This window comes from Tympanuchus pallidicinctus, unplaced genomic scaffold (genome assembly GCF_026119805.1).
Source record: "Tympanuchus pallidicinctus isolate F22 unplaced genomic scaffold, pur_lepc_1.0 scaffold16, whole genome shotgun sequence".
In the NCBI taxonomy this organism is placed as follows: Eukaryota; Metazoa; Chordata; class Aves; order Galliformes; family Phasianidae; genus Tympanuchus; species Tympanuchus pallidicinctus.
This window is the reverse complement of record NW_026294679.1, coordinates 13,426,280-13,438,713: the sequence shown is the minus strand read 5'-3', so window position 1 is coordinate 13,438,713 and position 12,434 is coordinate 13,426,280. Positions and strand designations below refer to the sequence as shown.

The 12,434-nt window shown below is 44.5% G+C and overlaps 1 protein-coding gene across 5 annotated transcripts in view; it reads left to right on the top strand.

The window, feature by feature from the left end:
* ENTPD1 (ectonucleoside triphosphate diphosphohydrolase 1) overlaps positions 1 to 12,434 on the top strand; it is a 49,150-nt gene that overhangs the window by 14,882 nt on the left and 21,834 nt on the right. For 2 of the 5 annotated variants that reach the window (XM_052677822.1, XM_052677824.1), the window contains one exon: positions 3,268 to 3,333. In XM_052677822.1, the coding sequence (XP_052533782.1) occupies positions 3,268 to 3,333 (66 nt within the window). Of the gene's footprint in view, positions 1 to 2,859; positions 2,903 to 3,267; positions 3,334 to 3,418; positions 3,623 to 3,928; positions 4,056 to 12,434 lie in introns of those variants that run through there. The other 3 variants (XM_052677823.1, XM_052677827.1, XM_052677828.1) reach the window with 3 other exon arrangements.

Here is a 12,434-nt window from a genome sequence, read left to right as displayed (position 1 = left end):
CTGAAGGTATGATGAGCCTATAGAGTATAGTATTGCAGGCCTGTCATGAAGTTAAATCATTTGCTAATGAATGTGTAAACCATGTTGGCAGTTAGAGAGCAGGCCTTTGGTACTGCACCTTCAAAATATTTCAGTGCTCATCAATCATATTGCTTCTGTTATCCAGAGGCTGCATGAGAAAATCTCTTTGTATGTTTTACTGAAGCTTCATGGATTTTTAACTAAAAGGATATGATAACTTATTTTGTTTATTTGGTGTAAATACAATTTGCATTAAACAGCTTTGCTGTTTAGAGAAACATAATGAACAAATTAATTAGTAAAGTGACTGAGTTCTACATATAAATGTAGGAACTCTTTTTTTTTTTTTTTTTTTTTTTTAAACTCCAGTTTCAATGAACATCACTTCCTCTATTATCAGTATTATGGGCATCACTCACGAATGGTAGGCAGGTAAGTAAGGTCTGAGCACTGTGATCCCTGTACCACAAAAAGTTGAAATGGGCAAAAGCTACAGAATGTGAACATGGCTGGAGAAGGATGCAGTCAGAAAAGGTGATGACAGGGCAGTGTTTGAGTAACAAGTTGGGTATTTTTATCTGTTGCACTTCAAAGAAAAATAGCTTCAGGATTACTGAGGAAATTACATTAAAATGGAAGAGGAACCAGCAATACAGAAATGGCCTGGAGAAAGAAGCAGCAAAGAAATGAAAGAGACTTGTAGAGTTGGATGATAGAGGAAGCAGTAATACTTACTGATGCTTTTTAAAAAACAGGAGACAAAAATGCAGTAGAAAAGGTGTTATCCTAAAGGTGATACACAGGTCCTGGGTGATGAGATCTGTGAGTGTAGGTGACAGCACAGTGATATCCTCTGAGAAGATGATTACAGATATTTAAACCAAGACAAGGAACTATAGTAAAAGAAAGACACATCATCCCTATAAATTATGTGATTCATAAAGTTAATGCTGAGGAGCTTGTAGGTGAAGGTCATGTTATCTTCTTACTTAAATTACAAAAACAGTTTTTCCTTTCTCCATTACCTCCATTTTTTAAAAACAAATTTGAGTGCAGATAGTGACTTATCACAGAGCTTGTTGCTTGCTTGTCTGTCTCTTTAGAAGTCATCCAAGAGATTTGCTCTTCACAAAGGAGATATTTGGGGTATCCAAATTAAGCATTCAGACATTGCCTATTGCCAAGGAGATGTGAGGAGGACTTCATCTATGTGTTGTGAAAACTGCCCTGTCTGGGGTGATTGCAACATGGGATGTGCGGGCCAAGAAGTCTCAAAGCAGAGAGGGATAAGGAAGGACATACCTGTTGGCACATGCAGTGTTTTTGGCTGTTTGCCTTTCTGTCCCTCTTCTCTGCCTTTCTTTCCAAATGGAAGCCACCTGAATCACTCAAAATGGCCTCTCTTTGTAAGGAATTCTGCTCCCTCTGGTCCCACCAATTTAAAGCATTCCTGTATTTCTGGAGACCTTTACTACTTATCTGTCTGACTCACAGATACTGGGAGTGGAGGGCTGTGTACCTTCTGTGTTCCTTCCCAGGGCTGCTGCTTTAGCTGCTGGTGCTGAGTTGAACCAGCACACCAACACTAGAAGTCTGGGAAAGCAGAGGGGTGTTCAGCCAAACTCTGTTAAGGCCAGTGTTTACACAGATTTTCTTGAAGCTGCCATTCCTCTCTTCCTAAAACATTTGGATGTTGTCATCTAAATATATACCCCAGGGCTAAGCAAACAAGCACAAGGACTTGAGTGCTGTTCTTGAGTGGTGATGGGACTGCCTGAAGTATTTTAGATCTTTTCATAACAGTTCTTTCTGCAGAAACAAGCTACTTGTCTTTCTAATGCTGGCACATCTGTTCCCAGGCCTCTGATTTTTCTTTCCTATGGTTGTGTTGTTCTCCCATCCTAAAATGGGATTCCAGTGTTAGTGATGGTTCCTTCTGTTTCCTGCTGGAAACTGAGCCAAAGTGTCCCAGAGCTCACTTTTACTCCTTCTGAGTCCCAAAGGCAGTATAGCTCATCTTTAATACAGCAAACTTGAGACATCTATGAAGATATTCAGTGTTTTTAGATACATACGCTTGTTTAAATGTAGAGATAACTAAGACTAAGATCTTAGTGTGGCTGGGAAGAAGATGGGTATTTAAGATGTGTTTTGTTCCTCCAGAATTGCACAGGATACTTGTGTTATGACAGAGGAACAGAAGAGTGGCACTCATCTCTTGCTTTGCTATACTTAACCCCTGCTCAAGATGTGTAGAAATTACATCCTGATCTCTTGGTTTCCTCTTTTTTATTTCTGTTTTCAAGCTTCCTCCTCACACTGTCTGCAAACTTATCTGAGCACAAATGCCTGACTCTAGGACTGCTTTCTTGTGTTGTTTTCTTAATGAAAATGACTGGCACAGAGCCTGCTGTTCCTTACTGCTAGCTTGTGGCCTGCAGTCAGAAAGCAGCCCAAAGGCAAGAGGATTAGAGGGGCTGTGAAGGTCTGTGCCCATCCGCAGCTCTCCAAGCCCCAGCAGCAGCCTGCAGGGCCCAGCACCTCCTGTCTCTCCTCTCAGAAGAAGCTCTCTAGAAGCTGGTGGTGGGCAGCTGGGTAGGGCAGCATGTCCACATGCCACAGCCAAGGAGCAGGAAGGAGAGTCAGTCAAAGCAATGCTCCAGAGGAGCAGGAACCAGTAAAGGCACAGTGGTAGTGGTGGACTATGCCCTGATGCCTGTACCCTCTGAGCAGTCAGCAGGGAAACACACAAGGACAGGAAGAGCCTTGGGGAGCTGCCATTCCTTGAGGAGGAAGTGAAAAAGCAGGGGCAGCTGAGGCAGATGGCAACTCCCTTTGGCATGAGAGGCTGTTATGCCCAAAGTGGGGTTGGGGACCCAAGGTGGGTTGTCGGGAAATGACCTAAACAAGAGGAGCTGAGACCTATCTGGTGCCAGCCCATGTTTTTCATTTGGGCAAGAGGTGGGCAGCAGGTCGGTGGGGTCCCTTGAGGCTTCCCAGCAGGTGACTGATAACTGGCTCCTTACTGAAGCTCCCCAGGGTATGCGTAGAGGTGTGAGCTCTTTCTAAGGTGCAGGCACAGCAGGTGACTAGGAACTATTGCAAGTCTCCTCTTGCTGCAAGCTCACACTCAAAGGTGGGTCTCTCAGCACGGGACGGTTCTCTTCGTGCACTTCACTTCTACAAAGCAAAATCTGCTCAGTGCTCCATGACCTGAAAGACTGACATAACGCTTTCTTTCGGCAGCCAAAATGACCTCATCCCCTCTCGGAGCCAGCGATGCGATCCTGCTTCAGAGCGCAGCCCCCGCAGGTAGGCACCATCGGGACCCTCTGACCGGCGGGAGACCCCGCGGCAGCGATAGCGAGGTGGCTGCGAGGAAACCCCCGCTGTGAGGAGAGCGGGAGATCAGCCTCCGAGTCAGAGAGATTGTGCCGTGTAAACTAACCCCTCCCACTGCTATGGACCACTGTAGCGCCCATTTTCACATGAGCACCTCTCGCTAAGGCGGCTCAGAGCCGGTAGAGGCTGAGAAAGGAAGAGGGAAAGAGAGAGACAGGGAGGAGGGAGCGAGCACCGGCACTGATGGACGAGCCAAAGGGTAAGGACGGAGCGTCCTGTGGGCGCTGGAAGCGGCGCTGCGGGAGGCAGGCAGCTCCGTGCCGGCATCGCGCTGGAGGAGGCTGTGCTCAACGAGCTCGTGCACGTTTACCAGCCGAGAGCGGGCTGCGGCGTCCCCGCCTGCTTGCCTTCCCTCCCTCCTGCCCCGGAGGCTGCGCGGGGTCCTCCGGGCTGGCTGTGGGCGGGCGGGGGACCCCCGGAGGCACAGCCGAGCAGCGCGTTCCTGCGCTTTGCAGAAGTTTGGCTCCGTCAGTGCGGAGGATTCCCTTCCTGGCGCTGCGGGGGAAGAGGCGGCGGGGCCGGCGGGGGCTCCCTGGTGCAGCCTGGCGCTGCTCGCGGCGAGCTTCGCGGCGCGGGGAAGGGCGCTGGAAGCCAGAAAAAGCCTAAAGGTGGTGGAAGGCGCTAGCTCGGAGGTGGGGAGAATCGCTGTGCTGTGCTGGGGGCTCTCTGGGCTCGGGCTCAGAGCGAGAACCGGCTCGGGAGAGGGAGGAAGAGGAGGATTCCCCTCCGAGAAGCCTTCTCGCCTTACTGCAGCCCCAGGCAGCGGTTAGCTGAAGATGCTTATTGCATAGTTATTGATTTGAACTCTTGTCCCAGGGCTTGCCTTTTGTAATCAGCCGCTTTGTTGCTCGTAGCATGAAGCATAGCAGCGCTAGTGGCACTTAACGTTTGGCAGAAACATTTTCTAGCTTAAAATTTGCTTTTGTCTATCTGGATGGCTTACACTATTTACAGCAACTTCTGCAGCACGGGCTGTCTTTCTGTACTGCTGACAGCACGGGGCTCTTTGTGTGGGGCTTTTAAAACAAAGCCGAAGCACAGACATGCAGGCAAGTAGCAAACGGATAAGGATCTGGGCAGAAACTTAGCTACTGAGCTGAGCTAGATGCTTAGGGGCAGCAGTTTGCACTACTTTGATAGCTTCTTGTCCAGAAGGCTCTCATCAGTGTTACAGCAGAGAATCAAAAGATGATTCAGTTTTTATAAATAAATAAAAAGGCCAACTAGTCCTCTCCGTGTTTTGAATGTCACAGGCTGCAATTAATTGTTTTTTGAGTGGAAGAAATGTTTTCTCAGTTTAATGCACTTCAAGTTGTAAAGCATAGGCTGGTGGAAGTGGGAGGTTAGCTCATTAATCTGTGCAGTCAGGAGTGAAGGTAGACCTGTTTTCTGCCTGTTTTGTGTATAGGGGCTGTAACAGGCTTGAAACGCTACTCCTCATCTGAAGGAAACCCATACGTTTAATACAGATACTGTCAGCTCTGCATTGAAATGTGGGTCAGTATGCTAGCATGGCCAAGGAAGAAATTCTCCTTGGGGTGCTACAGAGCAACAGATTGTATCAGTGGTCAGCATGAATAACTTCTTGTGCACGAGGTGTAACAGTCAATAAATAAATAAACAAATGTTACTGTGGGGACCTTCAGTCTGGGGAAAATATGGCACTGATATCATGCAGGCAGCAGTGAAGTTCAGTCGATCTAAAATTAGTAGAATCATAGAAGGTACTGAACTGAGCAAGAGGTAGTAACTGTTGTAGAATTCTACGGAAATTGTTCCAAAAATAATGCCTCCTATTTATTTCCATGGAAACTACAACAAAGAGCACAATAACACTATTTGATAAAGCAGATGTTCGGCTAAAAAACACTAATTTGCAACATAGTCACCACCATTAGCGATGCATTTTTGCCAGCCATGACCAATAGTCTGCATGCCAGGCTAGGAAACATCTGCATAGCCATCTGGAACACGGCTTGTCTTTCACCTTGCTGTCTGTTGCCACTGCTGAAACACACCTCCCACCACCTCACTGTGCTCACATCCACTGTTTGATCTGCATAAACGTTCAGCAGTGGTCAATGAATATCAATGGGTGCCATTTTTTCTGCATGGAGGAATTCAGTATGCTTCTCCATATCAGACAGCATTGTGTCAGACTCCCCTTCTGCTGCCATCTGTCACACAAATGGTGAGAAGTTTCAACCTCTACTGACACATCACCAACATCCTCCTCTGATGTGGTAGGCCAACGTAATGAAATAGGAGGCATTACTTTCAGAACAGCTTATAGAGATGATGACTTAATTGCTGCTGTCAGGTGACTGCTCTCTATGGACCGATGATTGTTCCAGCATGGAGCAGTGTAAATTAAGAGCCGAGGGAAAGAATGTAAAGGAATGTCAATAATGGCTGCAAGTTCAAAGAATATGAACTGAATAGCACTCCAGAAACAAAAATGAGGATGACTTTGGCCAGCTCTGTGGGGGCACTGAAGGAGGCAAACAGAAGTTGAAACAAGTAAATACAAAGTGAAGAGAGGAAATGGAGAACACGTGATACCACGTACTGGCTGTGAATTGTGGGAGATTAGATTTTTCCCTGACATGTTGGCACTTTCTCTAAATTAAGTTAGTAGGAACCAGCACAATTCAAAGGAAGTGTTCTGTGTTGTAGAAACAAGATAATGGGTATGTAGCAACCCCATAATCATTTTGGAAGTAGAAAGGGTAAGATTGTAAAGATGATGCAGGAAAAAAAAGCACAATAGTTTCTGTTAAATGTTTTCCCACATTTTGAAGAAGAATGAATTTTGGTATAAAGGAACATTTTATGTAGTGTTATAACTAAGTAGCTTGTTTTGTTAGATTAAGATTCGTGGGGGAAATAAAGTTTTATAACAATTTGAGATTAAATGCTCCAACTGTTTAGAATATTTATGCTCATTGATGCTAATTTTCAACAAACATTAGTGAGATCACTGACAGTGGGAAAGATGGAATATCCTAGGGAACTGTTATCTATTTATTTTAACATCAGTGGTAAGCTGTTGGAGAATCCTCCTGTCTGATCAAGTCTTAATGGTTGGTTATGGAGTATGAAACTTCCCAGAAAGGCCTTCAGAATAATGTTATTATAGAAATGGATAATGCTGTCAAAAATAACAGGAACTAAAGAACCAGATAGGAAATTGCTCATCCCAGATGGGAGCAAACTTGTAAGTTCGTGTGGTTCCTTCAAGCAATGATATTAATCTGTGTCCTAAAATGGAGATAGTCCTACTTACAAGAGTAGGATTGTATTCCCTTTGGTTTGAAACACAGTGGCTGGTGAATCTGTTTACAGAGAGGAAAGCACTCCCAAGTACTCTTGCAAGTACCATAGTATTCCAAGACTTTCTTTCTTGAAATCTTTTTTTCTGTACAAAGCCAGCTGACTTAGGAAATAGATATCAAGAAAGCCTGGCATGATTCTCATTTGGAAAAAACAGGCTCCATTTTGTCTTATATATATTATTGTTATTAGCATCCTCTTCAGAATTTCTTTAATTGAAGTTGGAGGCTTACAGAATTTTTAGGAAAAGAAATGTTCTTAAAAATCAAGTGAATATTCAGTAAATCTGGGCTGTAAGCTAAGGGAATCCCTAAGGCCTGACTTCCCAGATGGTTGGGAACCAAGTCACAGAAGGGGAAATGGAAATCTTCCTGTCCAGCATTTGATAGCCACAGGGTGGATGAGCGTAGAGCTAAGAAGGCAAGCAGTTCTTTATCTGATCTGTTTTCCAATATATTATTTGCGATTGCTTTATTTTTCTGAGACAGCAAATGTGATTGCAAATAGTAAATAGAAATCTGCCTCCACAGCAATAGATGCGTTTCTGATTTTTTTTAATTTTTTTTTTTTTTTTTTCTGATTACAAAAGTGTCTTTGTGATTCTCCAGGAAAGAATGAACTAATGGATTAAAACCTGATTAACAGCAGACCTCAAAAATAGTTATCAAAGGAAATCATGATTCAACAGCTGTGCTTCCAGCGGTATTCTGCAACAGGTCTGATGGCAATAGATATTTTCAATAATGATCTAAAAAACATTTAAAAAATCATTCCGATTTACAGATGGAGTTTTTCAATGCTAGGAGGAGCAGTACAAATACCAATTAAGTCAGAGGAAAAAGTCTAAGGAAGCCAAGAGTGGTTGGAAACATAAAGAGCAAATAATAGGCTTTAAGCCAGCTTGTAAAAGCACAGCTAATGTAACTTTGGGAAGAAAGCTGGACATTCAAATACTGAATGGACTAGAACGATTTCCAGGCAATTTCGCCTTGGAAAAAAAAATGCTAAGGCATGTTGGTATACATACATATTTGTATGTGATAGCCCTAACTCACATTTTATTTACTTTATCATAAGCATGGCTGCATTGCATGGTAGACAGGAAAAAGTTATTCTCTAGGCAACCTTCCTGTAGCCAAGTAAACCTATGTTCGCCTCTTAAGTAGTGTTTACCAGAAACATGTAGAAAACATTCAAGGAATTTTTTGAAGAATAAATTTAAGAGGCTGAACAACTGAAAGGGGAAGATCATAGAAACTGTAAGTGACAGTCTTTGGCCTTTCCCGAGTTGTTTAACTGGCTTAATATGGTGCAAAAATACCATGTTTGGTCACATTCCTTCTTTTCCTCGGACATCTTTGTACCTTTGGCACCTTCTGGTTTGAGAGCAACAAGTGAACCTGACTTTGCAGTTAACATTCCCTTTTTACTAACACTTGTGCTCACTGGCTATGTACTGCTGAGCTTTATTTGACTTGAAGTGGTTTGAGATAGGAGCCAGGTTCTTTCAGCAGTATCTGCTCAAAGGGACTGGGTTGTGGTTAAGACAGAAGGGCTTAGGCTGAATTTGGGGGCGAACTAAATGATGCTGAGATGACACTGGTTGGCAAGACAATCTACAAAGGATTATCACTGCTTGAAAGCAATCAAACTACAGTTGAAAAATTCTGGATTATGTTCATAAGAGCAACGCCCCAGTTGATTTTGTGAAAGATGAGTTAGATGGGACCATTTCTTCAATTATGTTTACATACCTTTTTGTGAGGTGAGTGTGAGAACTGTCTTTCTCTCTCAGCTTGGCAGAAGCTTCCCTGAGCATAGCTGAAGCGTTACAGCAGGCACTTCCAATACGCTTGTGTGGGGAGCATCAGAGCCCAAAGCTGTGCTTCTGCGGTCAGTGTAGTTGGACATAAGTCTATGCTTCAGTGATGAAAGAGAGGCTTATCCTTGGCTCTAGCCTTGGTTTATTGTTTTTGTTGTTGTTGCTGTCATTGTTGTTTTTTGTTGTTTTTTCCCCCCTGAAATAATTTTCAGCTTATCTGGCTTGAATGCCAACACCAGCCCAAGTGAGAGAACAGGAGGAGGGGAGGAGGTAAGGGTGAAAGTCACTTGGATCAAAGCTATTGTGGGAGTTTCACTGTAAGGCGAGGCATGACATAAAACCAGCCCTGTGCTCTGAAACAGTACTGCATTAGCAGTACAAATTAAGAAGTGAATTAAGGGAAAAAGTGTGAGAGACCAGATGGAAAGAAACAAAGTCAGCTAAGTGCATGCTGTGCAAATTCATCCACTCGCGTCCTCTTGTGCACTTGCCACCCTGCTCCAAATTTGGCTGGAAAAATAGTCTTCCCAGCCTCCTCCGTGGGCCCCAACTCCTCTCTGCCCCTTGCTGTGCCGGCTGTAAGCTGCTGCTCTCCCTGCCCGAGGGCAATGCAGGCAAGTTACTTGTCACTGTGTGCAGCGCTTTGCCAGCCCCAGCAATGCTGCAGATTGCATCTGCCACCTGCTCTAACTCTTGCATGAATCCTTTAGGGCTCTTGCTAGTCCCTTCCAGCTTGGGAAGAGCTTCCCGGGAGCATCTGCATCTCTGTTTCACCGTTTGCCTTCAGGTTCCTTTTGTAATATAAATGTATTGTGTAAGCAGTGATTAAGTCTCTGGTAGGAGATGTATGCCCATCAGCCTGCCCTGCACTGTCCCGTGCTCCCTATGGCTTTTATTTAGCTGTATGCTACCTGGCTGCTACTCTCGAAATAACCCTCATAGTGGCTGAATGGTGTACTGGCTGACACCTGAACCTTTCCTAAAGCATTTTTAATTTGCACAAATAGAAGTCAATGTCTCTTTGCTTGTTATGTGCTCTCCCTCTGCTTCTGATCCTCCTGAGAACTTTTGCCTAACCATGCAGGGTGGGGAATGCTGGATTGTTCTTGGGGAACAGAAAGGAGGAAAAATGGACTCTTTTTTACAAAGTAATGAAAGTCATCTTTTTTTATTTGCACTATCTATCTGCCTGCAATCTGTCAGCCAGAGCTCAAGTAAGAATTGGCCTCTGAGCTTTGCTTGCTGCCTGGAAAAGGTGACTCAGCAGCTGAGGATGTATGAACCACTTCTGTTCCTCAGTTCACAGTGTTTTTTCACAGTCTGCTGAGAGAACTGTTGCGGTTTCTATATATTAACTAAATGACTGCAGCTGAGGGCAGAGGTGTCTGCAGCCTCTGCCTGCTCCTCTCTGGGCTGTGGTAAGAAGGGGGAACACTTCTCCAAAACTGAGGGACAGGGAAGATACCTGTCTTGGCCAAGTTCAACCTTTACCTGCTGGTTCCAGCAGGTGTGTGAGGAGTGCTTTTTGAAGTATTTGCCTTGAGTTAAATATGCCCAATAAGTTGATGTGCAGCTTCTACTTAGCCTTGCCTTCCTGAAACAGTGTAGGAAACTTACTGTTTGTTAGCTTTGTCTGAGAGTACAAAACACAAAGCCAGCTGAAGCTGAAAGGATCTTTAATAAAGCAAATGAGTATGTTTTGTTTACAAGACTTGGAAATACTGTTGTGACAGAAAGGCATGGAAATCACAAGGCAAAAACAAAAAAAAACAAAAAAAAAAATTCCAGCAGTGTTGTTTAGGAGTTCTTCTGTCATTAGCAAGAGAGAAGTCAGGTCTTATTTTGAAATGAATCAGAAGTTTGAAGAGGAGTAAATCACACAGTGTAACACATGGAATTGAGTTAAGCTATCTACCCAGCCAGTTGAGCAGGGCAGTCAGAACTCTGCTCCTTTCCCACACTGCTCTTGTGACTTGGTTAGTACACATGTGGCTGCAACAGCCTGACCAGAGAACAGGGCCTATCTGAAGAGCAGCTTGGTGGGATATTTTAAAAAGTCTGCACTTGTACAGGGTATAACACTAGCAGAAGACAGACTGAGGCAGAATAGTGTCTTTTTTTTTTTTTTTTTTTTTTTTTTTTGTGGCAGAGCTCGCAGATGAGTTAAACCAACTGCGAAACAAAGCTTTTGTACTTCATCTTAAAAATAGTTTGCAACAGAACCTGGCCCCATGCTGTGAACTTCTTGTTAGGCACAGTAATTTTACTGTTGCTTTTTAGGTTACAAAGTGTGTCTCAGCTCTAGAGGCTAGTAATTTCTCCACCAATTAGAGGGCTTTTTTGTGTTGCTGTAAGATTACAAACTGGATCCCATCAGCCTTGCTAGGAATAGATTCCTTCTATAAATAGGGACCTTGGAGAGGCTTTTCTACTCATTTACTTCTCAAGAGACTGCAACCATAAATGTACATTGTCATACGTTGCAAACCACATCTCTGGAACTTTGGTTGTGGTGTAACAGTAAGTCTTAGGTTTGCTAGCATGTCACAGAAATTGCATAAAATGCAGCAGCACTGCTGTAAGGTTGTCCATAATGCCAACGTAAAGTAGTAAATGACTCTCTTACTCTGGCTTCTCCTGCCTCCATCCCTGAAGCTGGACTGTGGGGAACAAATCCAGGAGTAATTCTTTCCTGCATTGGGGCTCTGCTGCCTCTATTTTTCTTCATGTTTCTTCTAGCCTCAATGACATTTCTTGTTTTTCTCACACTTTCAAAGTAACAGCAGAACTACACAGATCTTATAGTGTGAGTCATGTGTGTGTACTTTACTAGGCCAATAATGCCCTAGTTGCTGTTTGTCTGGCAGAAAACAAGAGAGAACACGCCAAAGCAGTGGAAGATGAATTTTAGAGTAGGTGTAGCTGAAGTGTGTGCTGCTGCTGCCTTAGACCCTGGGATCTCTGCCTCAGTGGGAGGAAGTGTGCTGGAGCCTTGGTTTGTTGTTAGGGGAAGGCTGAGCCTCAGCAGACAGAGAAATGATGGTTGGCTCCAGTGTTATCTGTCGATCTGCTGAGAGAAGGCTGTGACATGGGCATGGGAAAAAGTCTGTGCACAAAGGCCTCCTTGTGAGTCCTGTGATCCTGCTGCAGGATAGCTGCAACTTTCCTGTGTCACCAGGAGCTTTATGGAGGAGGCTGATGTTCGTGCCATGCGTGCTGTGTCAGCATGGTGACAGAACACTGCCAGGCCTGGGCGACAGAAGTGACACGGACTCACCCAGCACCATCACAGGGAGCTGCTTGCTGTGTGAAGCTCCAGCATTGCCAATGAGACGTAACACCTAAGGGATAGGTTGCGTTGTTTCTGCCACGCTGGGTGCTCCGGGCAGGAGGCAAATGATGTCCAAGTACAGAGCTGTGTGCTAAGCACTGCCCTGACTGGATGCTTTGGATATCTGCCTCTTTCTTTCTGCTTTTATTGGGATCCCCAAGACCTAACCAAACCAAACGGACCTTTTCACAGCTGCAGAGATGGTGTGTGGTAAAGCACTGATCCCGGCACAACATGCAGAAGGCAGATGTGCAGGTGAAGAAGCAGAAAGACAAATTGTTCCGATCAAAGCATAATGTATGTGTATTACAGGGCTGAATAAAGCAACAGCAAGGGCTAAAAGCGTGCTGTGTACTGATAACCCTGACTGTGACCAAGTGCAGTAAAGCTGGGTAAATACTGGCAAAGCTGGTCTTTGTGACAAGCCCTGTGGTCTGCACCCTGATAAGGCCCACAAGTTCGTCAGCTGGAGGCCTGTGTGCTGATAAGGGCCCCACAAGGATGGCTCCTTGGGACAAAACCTGT